Source organism: Drosophila biarmipes, chromosome 3L (genome assembly GCF_025231255.1).
Source record: "Drosophila biarmipes strain raj3 chromosome 3L, RU_DBia_V1.1, whole genome shotgun sequence".
Classification (NCBI taxonomy): Eukaryota; Metazoa; Arthropoda; class Insecta; order Diptera; family Drosophilidae; genus Drosophila; species Drosophila biarmipes.
In genome coordinates, this window is record NC_066613.1 from 27,953,110 (window position 1) to 27,974,613 (window position 21,504).

At 46.3% G+C, this 21,504-nt stretch overlaps 2 protein-coding genes across 6 annotated transcripts in view; both read left to right on the plus strand.

Annotated features, from left to right (window-relative positions):
• Nucleotides 1-17,723, plus strand: part of LOC108028650 (klarsicht protein) — a 116,009-nt gene extending 98,286 nt beyond the window's left edge. For 2 of the 5 annotated variants that reach the window (XM_017100578.3, XM_017100586.3), the window contains 10 exons: nucleotides 978-1,148; nucleotides 5,287-5,466; nucleotides 5,621-6,587; nucleotides 6,893-7,034; nucleotides 7,129-7,361; nucleotides 7,417-7,871; nucleotides 7,940-8,045; nucleotides 14,975-15,150; nucleotides 15,210-15,577; nucleotides 15,642-17,723. In XM_017100578.3, the coding sequence (XP_016956067.1) occupies nucleotides 978-1,148; nucleotides 5,287-5,466; nucleotides 5,621-6,587; nucleotides 6,893-7,034; nucleotides 7,129-7,361; nucleotides 7,417-7,871; nucleotides 7,940-8,045; nucleotides 14,975-15,150; nucleotides 15,210-15,577; nucleotides 15,642-16,683 (3,840 nt within the window). In that variant the 3' untranslated portion in view covers nucleotides 16,684-17,723. Of the gene's footprint in view, nucleotides 1-977; nucleotides 1,149-3,112; nucleotides 3,449-5,286; nucleotides 5,467-5,620; nucleotides 6,588-6,892; nucleotides 7,035-7,128; nucleotides 7,362-7,416; nucleotides 7,872-7,939; nucleotides 8,046-10,291; nucleotides 10,925-14,107; nucleotides 14,129-14,974; nucleotides 15,151-15,209; nucleotides 15,578-15,641 lie in introns of those variants that run through there. The other 3 variants (XM_044094838.2, XM_017100594.3, XM_050886554.1) reach the window with 3 other exon arrangements.
• Nucleotides 17,724-18,911: 1,188 nt separating this feature from the next.
• Nucleotides 18,912-19,704, plus strand: LOC108028074 (uncharacterized). Its single transcript, XM_017099718.3, has one exon. The coding sequence runs from the start codon at nucleotides 19,155-19,157 to the stop codon at nucleotides 19,626-19,628; it is 474 nt and encodes a 157-aa protein (XP_016955207.1). The 5' UTR covers nucleotides 18,912-19,154; the 3' UTR covers nucleotides 19,629-19,704.
• The last annotated feature ends 1,800 nt before the right edge of the window (nucleotides 19,705-21,504 follow it).

Below are 21,504 nucleotides of genomic sequence, written 5' to 3' on the forward strand. Positions count from 1 at the left end.
ACTTCATAAAAACGAATAAGGAAATATTAAAAAGGCTACTCGTCGTAATGTAATGAATAAAAGGCTCTCCACACGACTCCATTTAGTGTTATTCATTATGAGCTCTAGTAAAAATCACTTTCCCAAACGACCAGACAGGCAAATGAAATGTATTGGCAGTCTCACAACGAGAGGCATCCCTTTGCAGTGCAGCCTTTTGCGCAACTCGTTGAGAACCTTCACTGGGCAACGCCGCCAGTTGAGGAGCACCAGAAACCGAGCTCGATTCGGTTCGGCTCGGTCCTCTCGACTATTGGACAAGTTCCCACAGTCAGTCAAGTGCCAAGTGCTCAAGTCTAGTGGCCATGTCTGTGACTTGTGTCAATAAAAGAGTTTTGTTTGCCGTAAATCCAAGGGGCCGGATCAGGTTTGGGCTTGGGTCTGGATCCACTAGTCCGTATGTATGTCTGGGTAACTGGGTGCCGGGCATGGAGTTTTCAATAAATGGAAAACTCGGCGGATGATTAAGCAGTTGGGTTAATGAAAGCGAATCATGCACCGACCGACCGACTACTCCTGCCGAAACGGAACGGTGGAGCAGGCTGAAAACCTCGATCGATGACTACCGACATGGCATGATGTCGTGGTCCAGGTCCAGGAAAAACGATCGCCGCCGCTCGGGAAACTGAGCGGAGCACGTCAAAAATGGGAAAGTACGAAATTAACTGGGAAACGTGTGATTTATTTCTTCATTGAAGGCAAATGAAAAGAAGCCCAGGCCGACGTGAGGCGCAGTAAACGAAACAATTGAAAGGGACAGCCACGGCCTGGGTAAGAGACATGCAGCTCAGGTTGGAGGAAACATTTGTAGTGCCTTCTTGGGAAATGTCTTAGGATTGTAATATTATAAACATTGTCACAGGACAAAGTCAGGGTCTTTAGTGATAACAATAATTGTAAATGAAACGATTATTAAACTGCATTTCCTTTCCCCCCAGATGAGCAACAGTTTCTACAGCCGCGCGGACATCTGCAACATCAGCGTGTGGCCAGCCGAAACGGTGGCCAGTTGCCACTTGCCGCCGAGATCCCCGGCCAAGTCCGCCAAATCCCAGGCCAGCAGCAGCAACGCCACCATGTCGGCATCCCTGCTCGCCTCGCCGGTCAAGGTAAGCCAAAACATATTAACACGACGACGGTGGGAAGAAGGAAGTTACACTTCCTGCTAATGAGATTGAGACATTAACAAGAGAGTGCCGTTTTTAGTATCAGGGTGATTATGATTGATGGTCGGCAGTACTTTATTTGACTAAATATAGCTAGGGAAGATATTAAGTAGTTTCACAATTTGAAATCGGAAGTGAAAAAATAAAATATATTTCAAGATCTGAAGAGGAATATCATAGAGAAAGTGGTCCTAACTCATGTAGTTGGTCAACATTTGAAGGAAAACTGAGGCAAGCGAGTTAAGCTTCTTAGTTGATGAGAAAATTCGGAAGACTTTCTCTCCATAGGGCTGTGATCTTTGGGTCCGCGGGATACCCCTTTTAGCAATTAGTGACTGTTCTGGCTTATGTATTTCTATCTGCACCCCAGATTCATTCGCCGCTCTGCCAGCTATCCCACTTGATCGATTACGAGATCGATCGTTGGCCTATCGAATCGACCGATGTCGGTGGTCCAACTGCGACCCCCTCCGCCGGGTTTGATTTAGCTGTTTGCGTGCGTCGTTTCAAATTTCTCTCAACTGATTTTTGTGGTCACTTTTTGTGCGTGTAAAAGCGGTGGTAAAACATGCGACGCTGACAACTTGCTGAGCGTAATGGAGTGTAATTTAAGCTGGGGCATTGGGTCCTCCAGTGCGGAGTGGGTGTGGGAGTGCACCGGGGATGGAGGAGTACATAGGACGTACCTCCCGCCGAGGTGCTCCCGTCATTTGTCGCCGCCTATCAATGTCGGCCCAGAGGTTTCCCAAAAGCCAACGTGTTTGGCAGTCGACACTCACTCTCACTTTTCCCTGGTCAGTCGCTATATGAACATGTTTGAGCATTTTCGCATTTTCGCAGGCCCATTTGCATTTTGCAGTTGTCGCACGCAATTTCCACAGCCATTTTCCAGCCGAGGGCAGGCGGGTTTCCCCTATTTCCCTCTGCAACGCAGTGCGTTGATTTATTGAGAGTGAAATCCTGTGCAGCTTTGATTAATTTTGACAAATTTTCCATTTTCGCAACCCGATCTCGAACCTGTCCCTGATCCCGAACCCCCAAAAAAGCGAAACCCATATATCAAGTCGATGAAACCAAAGCTGATTTAAAGATAACGAAAAGCGGCGACGTCGGTCAAAGCACAAGTAAATCTTATGAAAAAGGATCACAGTCCGTTGAGTTTCATATCTTATCGACTGGACACACATGATTTGTATGGATTCGCAAATTAAAAGTTTGCAAACTGATCGACAAAGACAGCGTTTAATTAAGACGTTAGCCAGAAACTCGATGTATAAATCAGAGGCATAATAATGATAGACAAGTGTATTTATCTTAGACGCACATCACATGATTTTTATAAATGTTTGATGGATAAATATTTGAGAGCAGAAACCTATCAATCTATAAATTTTGCCAAAAAGGGATTTATAAATAAATCATAAGGGATTTATTATTTTAATGTGCCAAAAAAGGGAAAAACGAAAATGTACAGAGGGGAAATAACGTTAATAAAAACCACTATAATATAGAAAAGTATCTGCTCTGCTATCTTATCGATGCCCCAAATGATTTGTATTCGCTCGCAAATTAAAGTGCTGCGCAAAGATACGAATATTAACACAAATTGAGCGAATAATAATAAGAGTATAATGTGACTGGAACAGTAAGGAAAGAAGCGAGGCCTGCTCCTCTCGCAGATTTTGACTGCGAATCGATTTGGAGCACTATCTTATCAAGCTGTCGCCGTCCGCCCCCTCCGAAACTCCCCCTGCCACGGGTCTATTATCAGACGCATTTCGATTCGACAGTTTATTTTAATTCGCGGAGCAATCCCCACTGTACATACAAATTCAAGCGCCGAAGTGTGCGAGTGAGTGCACTCCAGAGTTGCGACTATGGAGCATTAGCCTCAGTGTGATTCGCAACGTTGGAGCCGACGGACGGACGCAAATCGGGGAGCGGACTACCCAAGATAATGGCAGAAAACAAAAATTAAATAGCCACCGAGAAACAATTGCTAAAACAACAATGGAGAGCCCACGGCAACAACGGCTAGAAACTGTGTTAAATTTGCATTAAATAAATGAAAAAATACAACGAGAAATACAAAAACAGCATTCCACTTCAAGAGGAAAATACAACAACCCCAAACATAATAGTTAAACTCATTAAAACAGTGAGCCAGCGCGAAATACAATCGTTTAAACATTATAAATTACCTGTGATCTCTGAAGGCACTCCTGCTTAGTGGCTGTAAAACTGTGAGTGCGTACCAAAATGAATACTATTCGGTTTGAAATACAGGGTGGGCCAAAGATCGTAGGAACTATGATTTAATTTCAAATACCGAGGGTAAACTTAAATAAATATTACAGATCAGCTACCTTGGCCGCCTGAAACTACGACTACCTCATAGATCTGAATTTCCCAGAAAAACAAAAAGAAGTAAACGCGATTAGATTTTGGTCAAAACAAAAAAGAACACGTTGCGTGCGGGTAAAAATATAAATAAAACCAAGTTAACCAAATCGACAACTGCCAAGGCCCAAGAGCGAGCGCGAGATACAGATACGACGACAGTCTGAGAGGCACTGCTGCCAAGGAGTTGAAGTTGAATCCGAGTCCGTATCTGTATCTGGAGCTCTGGCTTTCCAGTTTTGGGCTTAATTGGCAGACCGCCGTCCGCACTCGCATTAATAATTGCCTTTAATTATCGCAAACGCCCAATCGCTTTTTACGCGCTCCCTGGGCAACTGGCCGTAACTGTGAGTCGGACATTGTAAGCTGCACACTGTGAGCGTAAACGCCGCTTTTCACTTGGCATTAGAAAATTGTTTCCGTTTTGGCAGCAGTCGCTCTCAAACCGCCCTGCCTCCGATCGCGTGCCGCGCTCACCGCAGGAAGTTGTTAATTAAATTAAGCCAAAGATTAACCATCCACTGACGGCCGGAGTGAGTTTCGGTCTTGAGTTGCGATAAAGATACATCTGCGACGGGAACCCACGGCAAGAGATTCAAAGTACAGTGCGCGACATCTGTCGGGGCGACATGAACGAAACCTTCGAATTGTTCAATTGACCTGGGAAACAAAACCAGTCCCAAAAAAGAAAACGTTTTGCAATCGCTCTGGAGTAATTAGCCATGCTTCAGTGATTTGCATTTGTGTCAACGAGAATTCGTGTAAAGCAACCAAGTTCTAATTCGGTCGCATTATCAATTGGTTTCTGTTTAAGGAAGACTCAACCCTTCTCCGCAGAGATACATTTGTAAAGCAAATTTGTACCTCAAAGTAATTTAAATAGTTTATTTACCAAGAAAATTGATTAATTTCACCGGAAAATACTGGTTCGTTGCATTACAAAAATAATTTCTTCTGTCATACAAAAGCCTTTCATATAAAAAAGTCACAACGCAACCCACTTACTTGATGGATGAGTTGTGCAAAAAACTAATGGCGAGGAGCGCGGGAAAGGCGGCGGAGTAAACAGAACTAGATAAGAGCAAAAGTGTATAGGCATGTTTATATATGGCAAATTCGAGTCCCCACTTGCTCCCCCACACCCTGTGCACTCCAATCCACTGAAATCCACTCGACAATAATGACGTTGAAGTGCACTGAAAACGGGTGACAAATAGCGATAAGCGGGTGGGAGACTGAGTTCTCAGCGATAAGGAAAAGCACTCCCACCACTTCCACAGCTTTACGCGGTGTTTCCCTCTGCGCTGATAAGATGTCGGCTCTCTTGCGCTGCATTTCCTATTCAGCGGGTCTTACAGTGGAACTTCGGAACTGCATTTCGGTTTTGGTTACTGGAAGACCAGAAGTTGTTTAAGTGCTCTTAGATTCGGAGAGGAGTTTCGAAGAAGAGAGGATATTGAGTCACAAAATTGATACAATGTTACAAGGGTATGGTATACTTTCTAGATAATACCAATATTTTTAGGAAAGTTGGACTGTACTTAGTCATCTTTACGGCTTTTCTGAATCAGCCGCCTGGGGCTTGCAACTCCGATTTGGCACGCTCATTAATTTCCGCTCTCTATACAAATTTCCCCGCTCGCTTCTCACATTCTCCGCCTTTTCCCTCTCTTTTCTCCAGGGCAAGGTCTCGCATGATTCAATCAAGCAGTTGGTGCTGGAAGCCGAGCATTTGGTGCGCGACGCCCAAGAGGCCGCACTGAAGACGCCAACCAAGCAGAAACATTCCATCATTAAGATCTCGTCGACGGTCAAGAAGCGCGAGGTCACCATGCCGCATCCCATCAAGCAGCGAGTTGAGGTGAGTCAGTCCTTTCATGACCAACAAATTCCTCCAAAGGGATATCCATAACATTCCGGTGTATATATCCTTGAGAAAGGAATAACATTACTACAACTTTTTTAAAAATTTTATGAAACCAGTATTAATCCACCATTTTTAAATCTCCCCCTAGGAATGGCTGGAGCACCAGCCCTCGACCCCACATCAGCTTACCCGCAGCCACACGCACGAACTCCTGCCCAGCTGCAAGCCCGACGACTGCGAGGCTTCTGGAGAGGCATCCGAGACGGATTCAGTGCCTCAAGCCGGAGCAGGGGTGGGCGGAGGAGCACCCAACGGAGGGGCGGGATCGGACACTTCGGAGGGCTTCACCGATTCCATTGCCACCTGTATGCAAACGAGCACGAATTCCTACGGGAATTCCACGGAGAGAATCGGTGGGTCCGCCGAGCCCATTGGTCAGCCAACCATTACCTCGGGCTTTGTCAGCAACCTGAGCCTGAATGTGAAGGTTGTGAAGCGACCGCAGTCGCGTCGCAAGTCGGAGAGACCGTGGTCCGTCTCGTGTCTGTCCCAGTTGACCACGGACGCAGCCCAGTTGACCACGGCCCGCATAGTGGAGAACTCCCCGCCCGGACTGGCCAGTCACTCGATCAGCGAGAGCGCCCTGGACTCGCTATCTCCGGGACCAAGGCCGCGGGCCGCTTCTTCCTCGGGAACAGGAAGCAATGCAGCTAGGAAGGCGGACAGCAAGGGGTCCTTGAGGAGGCGGAAGGCCAGGAAGAAGCGCATTTCGGCCGCTTCGGCTGGCAGGAAGTCAGATTCAGGTTCCGAACTGGGTGGGGATCTCACCCAGACGCTGATGAAGTCCTGCGAGTCCATGTCGTCGCAGCAGCTGCAGGAGTTCACCAATGCCCTGCTGAGCATCCAAAAGGGAGCGGCGATTGCCCCTTTGAGTCCCAAGGGAGAGGTTTCTGGGGTACCTGTGCTGGCCGAAGGCGAGGCAGCTGAAACCCCGCTGATGCTGCCCAAATTCCGGGTGGGATCCTTCACCACGGCTGGGCTCTTGGCCAGTGAAACGAGACTGGGAGCTCTAGCAGCCCTCTCCAACTACATGAACGAGGACGAGCAGCAAGCAGGTGAGTGGTGGAGCTTCTGGGGGGATCTCAAAGGGTTAGGACTACTCGAACTTTCTTCTCTATCTGTTTTCTCACACAAGCACCCAAGCCGGTTCAGACCAGGCTCAAAGGTATTGCCAATGCACCAACCCCCACTGAAAACGATCCATTCCGATTTATAAAAGATGGAGTCAAATAACTCTTCCCAAAATTATTTTGTTATTATTTATTTATATATTTTTTTATTCTTTATCCAGAAATCAATTCTTACCCTTCCTATACCTTACCATAAGTATATATTACTAATTCGGCTTGTTTCCCCACAGAACTCAGCACCGAGGACCATCACAGCAGCATCTCGGAGACGGCCTGGGACAACTACCAAGAGAAATACAACTCGGAGAACTATTCCGAGGGCTTCGACTCGGATGCGGCCCGTCGTCTCTTGGAATTCGGCGACGACTATCGGTGAGTGTTGCACAAATAATGATGAGGCCGACCTTTGAGGCCGTGCCAAGAGTTATTTATAACCGCTCAAATCAAAACCAAACCCATTCCGCAGCAATTTCATCGACTCGCAGTCGGACTGCTGCAGTTCCCTGTCGGCGGCCAACAATCTGGATTCGTTCTCGCCACCGCGCATGGACTCGCTGCAGAAGCACGAGCTGAAGACGCTTCACATAAACCAGGACACCATCACCAGCAGCGTGGACCACGCCCGCCGCCAGCGCGCCCTTGAGCTGCAGTACGAGCGCCGTCGCAAGACCCTGGAAGTCCGACGCAAGTCCTGTCAAGGTGGGGATCCCAAATTACCATAACTTTAACGGTATAATAACCTATTCCTCCCCAGACATGGATGAAATCCCAGTGGCCCATAGCCAGAAGGAGCAGCAGCCGCAGCATTTGCAGGCGCAGCCTTCGCTGTCTGCCTCTGCCACCGCCCTGATGACCACGCCCAAGAATCAGTCCATCGGTCAGCAGCTCAGCCATCGCACAGAGTCGGTGGGCCGCAAGCTGGAGTTCGGCGGAATGAGCCACTCGGCCCAGTCGCTGCTGCGTCGCACCTCGGAGAGCGATACCTCGACCAGGAGGCGCCGCACTGTGACGGCGGACGAGAGGAGACGCTCCTCCCGCAACCTGGAGAAGAGCATCAAGCTGATTCCGGCCACCACCTCCTCCTCGAGTGGCTCGGACTCCGAGGACGGAGAGCAGGAGATGCGATCCCTGCTGCAGCAGAGCCGCGACAGGCTGGACGACACCAGGGCCCTGAAGATCAGGTGCCATCTGCTCAGACCAGAGGATTACGTAAGTTTAAGCACTATCGGTAGGGAGAACGTCCTACTAATGCCATGTAAATCCTAACCCACATTCAGAACGAGATCATCAACACTTGCCGCGACAACATCCGTTGCCTGGAGGCCGTGCTGCGCGGTCCGCCCGGCACCGTGCTGTCCAACCACTGCGCTGGCCAGACAAAAGGTGAGTTCCAGCCTCCACCACCTCCACGCAAACCATCATCATCATCCGCATCAGCCGGTCTCCGCCGGCGCCGGCGGCAGCGGCCAGAGTCTGAGCTGTCCAGGCCCGGGGAAACCGGGGCATCCGGGGCATCCGGGCAGCCAGCTGTGCGGGTGGCCCAGTGCCAGTGTGCACCCATTACGCGCTTCGTGGCACGGGTGATCGAGTTCGTGCTGGACGTGGGCAACATGCTGGAGCACTTTGCGCTCTACCGGTTCCTGGCGGGAACGCTGAGGTCGCTCTACGAGCTGGTCAACCGGCCCGTGGGCGGACGCCTCGGGCGCTTCTTCGGCGGCCTGCGGGGATTGTTGTAAACAAATAACAGATCACATAATATAAACAGATGCCCCCAAGCCGAGCTTTAAGCATGTATTATCCGGATGCCTTTGATCGCTGTACAAATAATAGATCTTTAAACACACTGTATACGATAGTGCATATGATGTATGATTTGAAGAGAGTTTGTTCTTGCATTTGACAAAACGCATTTCGCATCGAGTTTACACTTATCCTCAACTTACTCGCTTTCTGTCTATTTTATTATTATTTTAAATAATTTTATTTTACTTGTTCTATCCATTTTTCTTCTTGCGCATTTGTTCTTTATTTTTTGGCAATAAAATCTACACACCAAAAGCAAAACTAAAATTGTTATAATTCTCAACTTGCGTTTGTATCCGTTTGTCCTGTGAACTATCCCTAATTTAGTTTTTATTTTGGTGTTCTGTCATTCTGTCATCCGTACTGTAACTCCACGTAATGCCGCTAATGCCTGTGTGTTTGTCAAATGTATTAACAAGATTAACTTAACAATCATCCATTAACTGTCGTGTTTAGATTGCTTTGAGTTTAGTTTTTGAGATCATCGTGTAGTCCAGCACTAATATCGATCCCGATCCCGACCCCGAAGCGGTAATGGTGTGCTCAGGTCTCAGTTGCTCTCAAAGGGAGCTTGCCCTAATATGAATAATTTAGATTAAGTTGTTAGAATTAAGAATTGCATTTTTCAGTCGGTTAATATCTAATTCAAAGTTAACTTTTGCTATTAGGATTGTAAACTGGCAATTTTCCTTATTTCCAGCTTGCATTCCATGATGGTTTGCGTCTGGGCTAAAGTTTTGAAAGCACAGAAGCTCTTAAACTGTAATAGCCTCTTGTTAAATCTTAAACATTTGAATTGTTTGAAAATTTTCCAAATTCTTTGAAGTTCAATCCGGCTATCCATAAATCTACCTAATTCACTTTAAGGGATATAGATGTTTTTTGGCCAGCTGCTTTGTTCCGACCCCGAACAAGAGCAAATTTATTTTCGCCCGCTGACGTCACACGCCCGCTGCGAATATTTATAAACAAATGTGATGACTGGGTGGAAATCAGTTTATATGCGAGCGAGGGTGGGTTCTATAGTCTGTGGATCTACTGTGGAATATTTATGCTTTTAACTTAGCACTTAAACAAAATGCTTGCAAAACTGAAGCTTCAATTCGTCATGTAGTTCACTTAGAATCCGCCAGGTAGCGCTTTGGCTTATCTACATGTGCTTGCCAAACTGCAGCTTCAGCTTTTGAGTTTTGGTCGTCATCGCTCGAAGAGCTTTGTTGTCTGGTTTCTGAATTTTTGTGGGTTGCTTTTGAAAAGTGACGTCGCCTTCTGAAATATAGCCATTGTTTTTTGGTTCGGCCTTTGTTCTCGCTTGAGCTGCCGAGTCCAATGAGAGGCCTCTCAGACCTCTATACCTCTAAAGGTGTATATTGTTTTAGAGATTGCGTGTGACGAAACCAAGTTCAATAGTTGTCTCTTTGGGATGCTTGCGTGTTAGCTTCTCCGTAGTACACTGAAAACAATGTAGGCCTGCTTAAGTTTGAAAAAATACTTTATGTTGTAAGGGGTATGCTTTCTTGAGACTGCGCTTTGGCTTTGAAGTCTATCACTTATACGCCCTGTTGCCTCATCTTATAAATCATTTTTATAAATATATTTTCGAAATTTAAAAATATTCTAGGCAGCCTGTGATAATGGTTATAAAGGTTTTGTAATATATAATTTTAAGACATTTTTAAAAATTATATTTTTGAGTGTAGAAACTGCTGTTTTGAAAACAACTTAGTGTAACTGTGCTAGCGAGCACGTTGCTTCTGCTCTCCGTTCCTTACGTTTCCTCCCCCTTTCTCAGTCGTCTCTGCCTTCGGCCCGACTCTCCACAGCTCTCAGTTCAATTTCTGCGCGCGCTCCAAGCGGTCGTTCTCTGTTTCCCGTCTGTAAATTGTAATTTTTAACGTGCTTCCGCGAAACTGTGCGGAAATATCCAACTAAATCTCGCACAATTCCGCCAAAATAGCTGTGATAAAAACATTACTAAGCTGCGCAAGGTTACTTGGGCCCTTCCAAGCAATCCTACTTGGATGTTTCCCATTCATAAAACCAAAAGTCGCGTGCTTTTTCGCCTTTCGTATAAGAGTGCCTGTTCGGTATAAGAGTTTCGCGAAAATTACGGTAGCTTTCCCACCATCAATGCAGTTTCGCCCAAGTTACTGGGGAAATTCCCGCAGTCTGGTGTTGTGTGTGCCCCGAAAAACGGAATTGAAATGCTTTGAAACACAAATTGATTACGAAAATTGATTTCAAGTGGCGCCCCGCACGAAAGTGGGTCACTTGGGGTTGAAGAGCGCCTGCCCGCCGAGGGTTGCCAGGGGGAAAACTCCACGGCCACAGCTGCAGCTCGAAGCAAGAGGAAAAGCAGCCCACAATGGGGAAAGTCAGCGTGGCCGTCCAGACGGATATATCCGAAATGCTCTCGGCCAGCTCTTCCACCAACACATCGCGCTCGTCATCGGAGCAAGGTAAACACTTGGAGCAAACACACTCCGAAGACGATGGGATGATGTGGTGGCGGGGTAAACATAATTGGGAAACAGGTGCCAACGAGGGGCACTGCTAGGCGCAGATCGCACTCGAGATAGGAGTGAGACGAGCGGAGCGAATTCTGCCACCAGGGGAAAATGAGAAACCAGCTCGGAGGAGGCGAAAGGGCCCAGTAAGCAGGTGACTAAGAGGGCAGTTAGCGGGTGGGGGAAGATAGTACCCAGAGATTACGGTGGCAGTTGGAGCTGTCACTACGATTACCTTGGGGAAAGTTGCAAGATAGAACCAAATAAGTAGGTATTTTTGAGGAATTTAAGGTAGGGATAGATCTTTTCAAGCATCAGAATTGGGTTTCGGGCTCTCCACTTCGATTGCCTCACTTGGAAGCCCTCATCCTAACGAGCCCAAGAAGCAGCACTCAGTGTTCCATGTCGTAAGTCCGCCACTTGAGTGCTTGATGGTCTGCTCAACCCACAGATCCGCTAGCGATTGCACAATTCTCACCGCAATCCGCTCCAAGAACTGCCAGTGGTTCTTCTGGCGGATTCTCCCCTCGATTCTGCCAGACCCATTGACCGACTTTGATCTGCCAGCCGCCAAATCGGGTTGGCCCCTCCAAATCGGGTTGGCCCCTCCACACTCGGCTCGCTAATTAGGGTTTAGCCGGTGCTTACTGTACCATTCCGTGCTCTGCATGCACCGCTGCCCCTTGCCGACCCGCTAATTAACGGTAAACGCAGAACAGTGAGCACTCCCAAGGTGGACAGTTTATGGACAGCTTTATGGTGGCATTCGCCTCTGAAGTTTTCCAAGACTGCTTTCGTCTTGGAGCGAGGAAAGCCGGAACCGGTTGCCTCAATTACCTCATGCTCTTCTGGCCCCGCTTCTCTGCTGCCCAAGTTCAAGTTCTCGGTTGTCACTGGATACATCGTTAATTATGGATCGCCTGCCCCATTTGCGGCTGACCTTCGCTTGATTGGAGTTAGAGACGAGATCTTGTTTAGTTTGCAGCTAAGTGCGGTAGTTTGGGTGGTTCAGTGCGTCTTCCGAGGGCAGTGAACCGCGGAGAAGTGGTAACAGGCCACTTCCATTTGCATTTCCAATCCCATTTACGTTCCTGCCGATTTCCGCTTGTAGATTTCCTGCTTGATTCGGTAGATTTATTACTTCATTCATGCAGAAACCGCAGCGCAGTACGCCACTCACGTTTTCAACATCTTTAGCATCTCTGTGATAATTTTCGCTTGGTTCTGCGCCGCTCTCCAATCAGCCTTTAAAAATATCCAACGACGTGGTTATTTCTACATTTTTTGCTAATTGTCTATAATTGTTGCCTCTGCTGCCGCACAGATACGCGAGCATACATTTGTGAATAATTATTCAAGATTAGTTTGGCAAATATTTTGAGCTTTGCCTTAGGTCAGGCAGCTATTTTTTTGGCGGTAGCTTACCTCATTTGCCGCGACTCGTGCTTTATCTATAAAATATGCTATTCCATTTCGGGGGATGAAGCTGTCCACGGGTATTTTCGTAAAGGTAACTGGAACACTCCCTTTTTGGCCATAGGGGTTCTCGTTTATGGCTCCTTGTCACGCCACTCCTTCGGGTGCATTCGTATCCAGGATCAAATCAAGGAAGGAATACTTAATTAAATTGGGGAAGGTATTGGATGTTTGCTTTTTTGATTGGATACTCTACCCCCTAACTTGTAAAGCCCCAAACCCCTCTCAGATTTTATTGTAATTGCTTTTGGAATGAGCTCATAGACGTATGGCTCACTTTGATTCGACTGCACTACTTACTGCCCCGTTGTTCTCTCTCGCCGGTGGCGACACCTCGAGCACCTCCCACGTAGGTGGATATTCTCACATTGCGGCCAACGATTGTGGCCAACGTCAACGACCTTGGCGCAACAGCAGTGCTCCCCCTCCGCGGTCTTGCGGTCAATTTTCGTCTGCTATTTGCATTTCAGCTATCGTGACGAAATGCCTGGCAAGTAATGCCAAAACAGCACGCAGGCCAATCTGCATGTCAGCAGAAAGAAGCTTAAGATCTATGAAGTGGTGAAAATGTACATGTATCAGCGCCAGCATGGAAATTAGTTGGTTTAGGCTTATCTTCGAGCTTGATTGTAATTATAATTGTTTGCAACCGCTGGATTATGAACGACTCATGCAGATTGATTAGCGCAAAGAGAAAGTCTTTCGCGGGCCAGTGATCTCCCCGCTTAGCCAAGTTAATGGCTAATCAATTTTATGCGCACTTTTTGCCGCCGTCGAGGAGCTACCTAGCGCAGATTATTCAATATCTGCCGGAAAGCAGGTGGAGTCCGACCCCAACCCCAGCTCCAATCTGCGGCTGCAATCAAAATCCGATTTAAAGTAATCTGCGAAAAGCGGCATCAACTCCAAACTCGAACTTGCAGCGGCGTCTGATTTCCAACCAGCGAGTGTAACGCACGACCAAAGTGCGTATGATTAGGCTGCACAGAGAGAAAAGTCGCTTTGATAAAAACTCTTAATGCAATGATATTTAAAGATCTTGGTAGCCTTTGCTCATATCAAAACAATATTCCACAAATATATGAAATACTTAGGTTGGACATTTGATTTTCAATATTGTTTACGATCCACAACGTAAAATGCATTATGTAGCAGAGCTCATTGTTTTTCCCTTGTGTGGTTATTATAGGATCGGCGCTAACACCCATCTCGAACCCTCTGTAACACCCCCTTTTCCCCTCCGCTAATGCGATCGCCTTGGTTGCGCTCGACTTGCTCTTGTGGGCTGCGCGCTCCCCATCCTCCGCCCACCAGGTGGAACCCATGGGGCTGCAAGTCGGGCTTCGAGCTCCGTTGCAGCTGCTCTGAAGTTCACTCAACCAGTTTCGGTTTGGCTCCCAACAAGTTCGGATCGGTTGGGTTTATTTTCCCGTCGCGAGTGCGTTTTATCCTCCTTTATCACTAGGGGAATCGCAAAAGCAGGGAAAACACCGTTTTTGGCCAGCCCCAAGGTGAAAGTAATTTGTGCAAAACTCACATCACGCATTGCGTTTTCATTACTCAACCGGGCCACACGCGCTTGTCGCAGATACTTGGAGTTCGGTTGTGTAGATCGCAGAGAGCTAGAGCTCTTGAGGGCCCAATCAAAGCCTAATTGCATAGCAGTGTACTCCAGCAGGGGTGAGTCTTATTTATGTTTACTCGGGTGAGTAACATGCGGATTCTATTAAAATCTACGAAGATGTGCAAAGGGTTCTGAAACTGAATAAGATACACTTGCGAGGACTTCATCAAAGGAATATATTGTGGCTGATCGCAAGAAAGCAGAAAATAGCACTTTATTTTTGGAGGGAGAAGAAATCTATATTTGAAATACTATGTTTGCATTTCCAATGGTAAAGATAGTAGTTTAGGTTCCAAATTTACTATGAGCATGTCGAGGTGGCATGTAAAAGGTATCCCAAAGTCGCGTCTGGATAAGCAGATTCTACTTTTATATCCGCACTACCTGCTCTTTTGTTCGCCATGGGGCTGACACCCAACTGTTAGTTCTGGTTCCAGTCCGCCCAACACTCGATGCAGAATCAATGCCACAAAGAGTTCTGCGGACCCAGCGGAAGTGGCAGAACAGTGGGGGAACTGCATGCAACGCATTCAGGGCAGGCCGTTCAGGCCAAACAATTTCAATTAGAAACTTTGTGTCTCCGGCACCCACAACCGCAAAGCGATTGAAAAGTTTTAACTGCTGCGGCTTGGGCTGTTTTTGGTTTTTCCTTTTATATTTGTTGACTTTGATTTTCCTCTTGCCGGCCCAGAGTTTCACTTTCCGCTGCAATTTGCAGCGTTTAGAGAAAGGTATTCATTACAAGGGCTCTTGCGGCAAGTGGGAATGGAAGCGAGCTATAAATGGAAATGAGATTGCCAGCGCCCAATTAAACTGCCTTTCTCTCGAGCACCATTAACTCTGTTAACCCATCTAACCGACCACACTGTCCTCACGGCACCCGCTTCTGATCTTCTCCGCAGATCTGCTCGCCGCCTGGGAGGATCTGCTCGGCTGGAGCGAGAATGCCTCGGCCGCCCGCAAGTTGCAGCAGGAGATGAGCGTGCTCAAGCACTCGCTGCAGCGACTGGGGGACAAGCCCACGCCGGAGCTCCTGGACACGGAGCCGGCCATCCAAATCGCCGTGGAGGCGCTCAAGGTGAGTGGGGAATCTTAGAGAGCCCCTTGACTCTTACTTATCCCTGGTTTACCCCCTAGTTGGAGCAGTCGCAGCTGGCCAGCTACAGGACCAACATGCTGCGCCTCAACGCCTCCGTCCACAGCTGGCTGACCAGGCAGGAGAGGCGACTGCAGAGCGCCCTGGAGGAGCAGGAGCAACAACCGGAGTCCGAACAACTCAAGCAGGAGGAGAAACCCAAGGAGGAGAAGGCCGCAAGCGGAGCAGTGGCCATCACGGTCACCGACAGCAATGGCAACCAAGTGGAGGCACTGGCCACCGGAGAAGCCTCCACCTCCACGCCAGCCTGGGATGTGCACTCCCTGATGTCCGCGGAGCAGGAGTTCCATAAGCATCTCAAGAACGAAGTGAGCGACATGTACAGTGCCTGGGATGAGGCAGATGCCAGGTGAGTTTACCTTTTGAATCCCTTAAAAAATATGTTCTAACGTATGGCCCACCTCAACCCACAGAATCAACACGCAGCTGGAGATGCTCACCAACTCGCTGATTGCCTGGCGGCAGTTGGAGTCGGGCCTGAGTGAGTTCCACCTGGCTTTGGGCCAGGATAGAGGCACCCTGAAGGGTCTGGAGGGAGCCCTGGACAAGGGACAGGCAACGCCCGTAGAGCTTGCCCAGAACGTCAAGCTGGTGGCCAAGCTGCTGTCAGAAAAGGTCCATGTCAGCCAGGAGCAACTGCTGGCCGTGCAACAGCACCTGGACCCCAATCACATCTACCACATCGCCAAGTTCACAGCCTCGAACGGTTCGCTGTCCGATTCCGGAATCTCCGACGGAGGTGCCACCTCCGATGGAGGCTTGTCCGAGCGGGAGCGCCGGTTGGGTGTCCTTCGCCGTCTGGCCAAGCAGTTGGAACTGGCTCTGGCGCCGGGCAGCGAAGCCATGCGTTCGATCGCCGCCCGGATGGAGAGTGCCGAGGCCGAGCTGAAGCACCTGCAGAATACGTGCAGGGATTTGATTGTGCGAACGGCAGCTAGCCACCAGCAGAAGCAGCAGATCCAGCAGAGCCATGCGGCTTCGCCCAAGGCCAATGGACAGGTGAAAAAGCAGGCTGGAAAGGGCAACGGAGGGCAACCTCAGTCGCCTGGTAAGCGCGGTAAAGCAGGAAGAAAGGCGCGTCAGGCTAAGAGCGCAGGAGAGGATCAGCAAGAGGAGGAGGAGCAAAAGCTCAGCCCGGAACAGCAGAAGCTGGTAATGAAGCAGCTCAAGAGCCTGGCAAGTGGCGATGGCGGCGACGACCCCTCCGACGATCCCTCGCTGCTCTTCAACTTGGAAAGCCCCGAGGAAGACGCCGAGGAAGCAGATCCCGCCCAGGCCTCCAAGCGCGGGTGGGCGTGGCGCATCGCGAGAGCGGCTGTGCCCATGCAGGTGGCCCTGTTCACCATCTTCTGCGCCGCCTGTCTGATGCAGCCCAACTGCTGCGACAATCTGAACAACCTGTCCATGAGCTTCACGCCGCAGCTGCGCTACATCCGCGGACCACCTCCGATCTGAGGACAGAAAGCGACTTCAGCCCACCAGCAGGCCGCTCCAATCGTTGTAGGTTACCGTTACGTTATGTTAAGGCATTTAACAGTGTAACTAGAGTTAACCAGCGCGTTAACCAGATGGTTAACCGCCACTTAGCAGAGCTACCCAGCTCGCTCTTGGCGCGCGTCTCCCGCGCTCGAGGTTTTATAAGGCAAACAGAGCGCTCTCCTCCGAAAGGTGCGACACCCAGAGGCAGCCCCATTTTATATGTCTAATTTAGGTAGCGAGCGCGAAAGGAACGCACTTTATAGTAAGGATATATTTGTTATTTCGGTTAATTTCCTACGAGTTTAGGTTGCAGCTCGATTGAACGCATTGAAGATGTACTTAGGCGATTGAAAAGCCACCTGAAAACTGCCGCATGAGGAGGAAGAAACGGGAGTATCCGGATCCCCACCCAGTAAATAATATACGAATGAGAAAGGTCAATTGAGTGCGTTTTTGTATACTTTTTTGTTTAAAAAACACTAAAGTGCCTACAAATGCGAACTGTGAACGTGGAGATATCAGGAGGAGCAGATGACAAAGGATCCGGCGGGGGTCCAAATGAGAGTATCAATCCAAGGCATCAAAGCAAACAGAAGCTAAAAGCCAACCGCACTACGGGAGCTACCCGATGTCGCTCACCAGAACAGAGATTGAGAATCAGAGTTTATATTTTTATACGAACGCAACTATACACAATCAGTGCGAAGACAACGACTCTTCAGAACCACACACATCATACGTTTTATGTCTATTATATTAATAGGATAAACCTTAAACTTATTTTGCAAGCCGAAAAATTCAACAAAAAAAGAAACTAGAACTTATCTCTTAGGTTCGTGTTTGGAATTCCTAGACTTAGTTTATGATTTATCCAATCGTGGCAGATGATCGTTGTAATTTACTTGTAAGGTTTATATACTTTGTGCGTTTTCAAAACTTTCACTTGGCATTAAAAACAAAAGAGCAAAACATCATTTATACCCAACAAAAAAATAAAAGAAAAATTATTAAAAAAAGTTATATTCCAATTTAATCCTATTTTGGCATGCTTTTGGGGATGCCTACATTTTGACTGAAAAGTATTGCATACTTTTCGGCATGTGTTTTAATTACGCTCGCTGACAGAAGCTGATTGTCACACACTTGCTAAAAGCTCCGGTTACTTTCTGCGATTTCTGTTCGCCTGGTACTCAGTTCGGGAATCGTTGGGATTGGTTGGGATTTTTGGGTATGACAGCCGCCTGGAGGAGAAAAGCTGATCGAATAAAATTCTACTGCCTATTATTTCTGTTCGCCTGGTACTTCTGATATGGGAATCTGTGGGCTTACCTAGTTTTTTTTGGGGCTGGCAAGCAGCTATATACATACATACATTCTACACGAGTTCTACATAAATTTTACAGGAATTTTACAAAATTTCTACACGAAGTCTTCATGAATTTTAGGTGTTTTCTACATGCATTTTACAAAGCTTCTACATATATTCTACACGAGTTCTACAGGAATTTCGCAAAAATTCTACATGAATTCTACAAAAATTCTACATGAATTCTACAAAAATTCTACATGAATTTTACAAAAATTGTACATGAATTTTATAAAAATTCTACACGAATTTTACAAAATTTTACATAAATTTTACAAACATTCTACACAAATTTTACAAAAATTCTACATGAATTTTTCTGAATGTACTAAAAGTACTAAATGTACCGATTGTACTAAATGTACTAAATGCACTAAATGTACTAAGTGTACTAAATGTACTAAATGTACTAAATGTACTAAATGTACTAAATGTGCTAAATGAATATTTTTAAAGGAAAGTAGCCAGAACTTATAGCACGATCTTTGCTGATTGTCTTTTAATACAAGTAAAACACTGATGACTTATATTTTAAATGTTGTAGTGATTATATATTTTGGAAAATATTAAATATTATTTTATAAAAGGAGTCATGATTTTTTGGAGTAGCACAACAGAACTCTTCTTTCTCCAGGCAAGGTTCAACCTTTCTATGTTGCAGTCTTCACAACCATGGGTGTTGGTTTCAGTTTGCACAGCTACCTAAAAATAAAAAGAAAATAGGAAAGGAATTATTTTAAGTGTATATAATAAAAGTCAGTCAAAAGGGGCATGGGAGCAGGAGAAGCTATGAACGTAAAAAAATGACAGTGAATTTGATATTTAATATCGTTTCGTGTTGGTTATTAAGTAGGCTTGGAATGTCGAATAAATTAACAATTCAAAATGAAATTTATTTTTTGAAAATCGTTTCTCATAGTAAAAACAAAAATGGTCTAGCGAAATCAAAAACATCTGGCCCAAAAATCGAGTGTATATTACTTAAAATGCTCTAAGAATCAGCGGAAAAAGGTTACGAAAAGGGGCAAAAACGGGACACGCAGACTTCATTGAAAAGGAGCTGAATAAGTAGGACTCCGCCATGGCTTTGGCGGACGAGAGCAACTTCGCCTACGTAAAAAAGGTGGCACTGGACTGGCGGGAACTGGTGCGTGAGAGGCGAATGTCTCAGATTCTCTCGCCCACGCTGAGCATGCTGGCGGAGGAATCGCAGCTGCGAATGGCGGGGGCCAAGTCCCGGACACAGTCGATGATTCCGGCCGAGAGACGGGACTCCAGCTTCTACCGGCACCGCTTCTCGCTGGAGTCCAAGCCCGTGGAGATCGAGCAGCAAGAGGTGGGCTCCATGGAGCCGGCCCGCATAAAGGTCAGCGACAATGTGCACCTGTTCATTTTCCAGCCCATTCCCGTCTCGCCCTCCGTGAGGGCGTCCATCGTACCCTTTTCCCCCAGCGACTTGAGCGTAACTTCTACCAAACTGGAGGAGCCCGTCAATGAGGAAACTCCAGCTGCTAGGATCGAGCTCCGTACATCACCAGATCCCACGTCTCCCTAGTCCTCAAATTCCCATGATTCTTTCTGGAACACCTCTAACTTTAAGCACTAAAGAGCAATAAAACACACTCAATGAGTATGGGTTTATTATTTGGTTGGTTGGTTTCTTAAGTTCCCCAAAAAATCGTACAAAAACTATAAAAATGTGTGGGTTCAAAAATAAAAAAAATATTTTTGTAAGGGGTAATTTCGAAATGTTACTTTTGTAGCATGTTAAATTAGTTAAGCGTTGAGGCAAATAAATGTTGGGAACTTTTTTCCAGACCTTGTTAAAATCTTTGACTTGCTATGCTGAGAAGTTGCATTTCTTATTTCGTGGTATTTGCTAATCCGGTCTAACTTTGATATCCTGTTTGCCTTCCATCGAACATCCTCAATCTGTGGAACGTCCGTTGACGTTGATGGATCTTTGCTAAATGAAATGCAGTGCAAAGTTGACCTGGACAAGGGCGCACCATCACCAAGTATTTAGTCCCCAATACGGAAATAGTATATATATACTCTTGGCCACGCCCCTTAATGTGCGAGTGGGACAAGTATAGTACACTGATTTCCCCTCTTCTTGGAGAACGGAAACATGTTGCTGCAGCATGTTGCAGCGAATTTTTAAAAGTTCTCCAAAGTTGGAGATTTTTCTAGACACAAACCACTGTTAAAGGTTCTGCAAAAATGAATAAGCAACTAAGCACTAGCTTAAAACTGACTTCTTTATCAGATATTTAATGAAATTTCATCTTTATAAGATTGGACAGAATTACCGGAATTCCTTGTAACTTTGGCATAAATTAGCTCAATGTAACGCTCTTTAAAATTACAGTACGCAAAGAAAAGTTAGAAGTTAAGTTAAGGCATTCAATAAAAATTATTATCAATTTATTCAGTGGAAAATTAGTCTAGCCCTAGTTGCTCATGCCCTAAATGTTATTCGTAATATTTACAACCAACTAATACTAATAAATTATTAAATCACAATAGAATTGGTTAAAATTGGTGCTGGTTTAGCAAAAAAAAACTTTAAATTGATTTGATGATGATAATAATTATGAAAAATCAAATAACTTATAAAATCGTCGGATTGTTTTTTTTTAATTAGTTAGTAGTAATCACATTTAGCTGTTTTCTTTTTCTTCTATCTATTAACCAACAAATTTACTGGAATCACCAAATGCCTCCTATCTTCTGGGGTTTATGTACAAAGAAACCTCAACTCCACCTCAAGGTGATCCTCACCAAGAGCCAAAAGATGACAATCAAAGCGTGTCAAGTTGCGAACAATAAAAACATAATTTTGTTTACGCCTCGAGGGTTAATCCCTCTCAGATAGGAGGGAAATGAACCACCACCAACAGAACCAGAATAAGAATCAGAAGCACCAGAACAGAGGGCTCAACAATTATAATAATATGTTTACTTATCGGCAGGGCAAAAGGGGCGTGGCGGGGTCCTCGACATCGCGTGCCGCAGCGGAAGCCAACTGAAAATTGAATTTACATAATTTTTAGTCGCCTAAGTAAGGGAGTAGTGAGCAGTCGTCCTGTAAGAGGAAAGCGAGACAAATCGTTTTAGAGACAAGGGTGTCAAAAATATAATTATGTTTAGAGGTATAAAACAATAAAATAGGTGCTTGGTACCTTCAGCTTATTTACTAGCTACATTTTTGATTCTTAAAAAATGAAATTTACTTGCTTTTCATATATATATTTTGAAACTTCTGTCTGAATACTGTCTTTTAAATTTTAGTATAAGTGCCCTGCATCGACTTTTCTTAGCTATCCTCTTAATTTAAGATTGTTTTCGATTTGGATTATGGAAATGAGGTGGCCCGGCTGATTGGAGATTGTCAATAAGCTGCACAGGAAGTTGACTGGAGGCAGACA

Bases quoted from the DNA above. Each gene is read 5' to 3' on its own strand.
- LOC108028074 (XM_017099718.3), top strand. From the start codon at position 19,155: ATGGCTTTGGCGGACGAGAGCAACTTCGCCTACGTAAAAAAGGTGGCA.